The 2280-nt window shown below is 28.9% G+C and overlaps 1 protein-coding gene across 1 annotated transcript; it reads left to right on the forward strand.

The window, feature by feature from the left end:
* Positions 1-2280, forward strand: LOC125418778 (glutathione S-transferase U17-like). Its single transcript, XM_048463278.2, has 2 exons — positions 1-371; positions 1737-2280. Exons 1-2 carry the CDS (start codon positions 45-47, stop codon positions 2109-2111), a joined length of 702 nt encoding a protein of 233 aa, XP_048319235.2. The 5' UTR covers positions 1-44; the 3' UTR covers positions 2112-2280.

A 2280-nucleotide genomic window follows, 5' to 3' on the forward strand; every position in this document is an offset into this window, starting at 1 on the left:
AGAAAAATCACTGAGAGCTAAAAAAGAAAAAAAAAAAAAAAATCATGTCGGAGAGTAGAGACGTAAAGGTCTTGGGAGTATGGGCGAGCCCTTTCGTTATGAGAGCTCGAATCGCCCTTAATCTTAAACAAGTGAGCTACGATTTTCTTCAAGAAACTAGTTTTTTGACAGAGAAAAGCGAGCTTCTTCTAAAATCAAACCCAATCCACAAGAAAGTCCCAGTTCTTATTCACAATGAAAAACCCATTTGCGAATCTCTGGTCATTGTTGAATACATCGATGATGTTTGGACCTCTGCTCCTTCTATCTTCCCTTGTCATCCCCACGACCGCGCCATTGCTCGGTTTTGGGCTGCTTATATTGATGAAAAGGTTTGTTTTTTTTACTTCTATTTTTATTTTTATTTTTTTTAAACAAAACATAAGGAAGATACAAATTTTTGTTCAGGAGAATTTATGGCATTCCTAATCTTTTTGCTATTTTTGGGATATATCTTAGTATTTTGTTTTTCCTTTTCAAATTCAAAAAAAAAAAAATCCTAAAGCCTATAATTTTAATTATAATATAAAAAAATTAATATTTATAGAATATTAAAATATTAATAATTTTTAATAATTTATATAATATTCTATATTCTAATTTAGAATTTTATTTATAATATAGAATAGAAATATAGAAAAGGTAAAAAAAAAAAAAAGAATTATGAATAATTGTCAGCAAAGTTGTTTTTTTTTTTTTTTTTTTTTACTTTATACACAGATCATCATTTAGCATTGGATAAAAAAAAATATATAAAAAAAAAAGATGAAATATCCATTTTTTTAATTTTTATTTTAACAAAAATAAAAAAATTTAATAGAAATAGATTAAACATTTAAGAATGGATTACTTTGACATCTCAAAGATCAAAAAATTTAGAGGAAATTTGATTTTGGATGTTTGAACTTTCAAAAAAATTTATCCACTTTTTAGCCAAAAAAATAAACAATGAAGGCATTTAATTTTGTTTTATATGTTAATCTTTTAAAAAATTTGTTTTTTTTAACACTATAAATCTAAAATAGGAAAATGATCCTTTGAAAATAGACATTTACATTTTTAATGGGATGATATTCAGAACAACATATATTTATGATAAATTAAAAAATAGTTGGCAAATATGCAAGACAGGTTTGAAATGCCCCACAAACCATATATCATAACAAATGAAACAAAGTGATTTCTATTCCTAGTTATCTTTTGCCTACTTTTGGTCTTTATTTTATTTTTGGTTTCAATAGCATTTTTGGTTTCTACGATTCATCACTCTGAGAAATTTGACTGATAGACGAGTCATATTTGTTGTACAATAAGTTCAGATTGCAGCATGTTCAACCATAAAGATGATGCGGATTAAGCCGCCCTTAATCAAGCAATTAAATGCTACCAATTGCTTTTTCAAAATATCTTTTTTGTCTTTATCATCAAAAAGGCAAAATTACTTTTGCTTACCACAAAGCTCGCATCATTTCTAAGACTAATAGCAACTAATGTGGCCATAATTAATTAGATTTAATTTTTAAATTAAAAAATTATATAAAAAACGAATCCCGTAAACTATGGAGCCATTGGTATTGGATCATCAATAATGACAAAATAACATTTTTAATTAACTTATGGCTATATTTTGGTATTTTTCATATTCATAATATATAACAATATATTCGAACGGGTTTGTTTCGCATTTTTGTTTGTAGTGGTTCCCATCCATGAAAGGCATATCAACTGCTCAAGGAAAGGGAGCAAAGAAAGCAGCAATAGATCAAGTAATAGAAGGGCTTGTGCTATTAGAGGAAGCATTTGTGAAGTCTAGCAAAGGAAAGCCATTCTTTGGTGGAGAACAAATTGGTTACCTTGACATTGCACTTGGATGTTTCTTAGCATGGCTAAGGGTTTCAGAGAAAATGCATGGTGTAAAACTGCTAGACCAAGCCAAAACACCTGGTTTGGTGAAATGGGCTGAGAGGTTTTGTGAAGACCCTGCTGTGAAAGGAGTTATGCCTGAGACTGATAAGCTTCTTGAGTTTGCTAAGATCTTATTTGCCAAAATGAGAGCTAATCTTCCTAAGTGATAGGATGACGATACATATATGATCCCAAAATTTCCCAAATGGTATTGGGAAAACAATATTTATTATAGGCCAAATCTATTTACGCTTTAGTTCCTTAGGCTAGGACATGGACATTTTGTTATGAGAATGTTTGTGTAAAATAAATTGGAATGTTTTAGCATGAAATAAA

Source organism: Ziziphus jujuba, chromosome 12 (genome assembly GCF_031755915.1).
Source record: "Ziziphus jujuba cultivar Dongzao chromosome 12, ASM3175591v1".
Lineage (NCBI taxonomy): Eukaryota > Viridiplantae > Streptophyta > Magnoliopsida > Rosales > Rhamnaceae > Ziziphus > Ziziphus jujuba.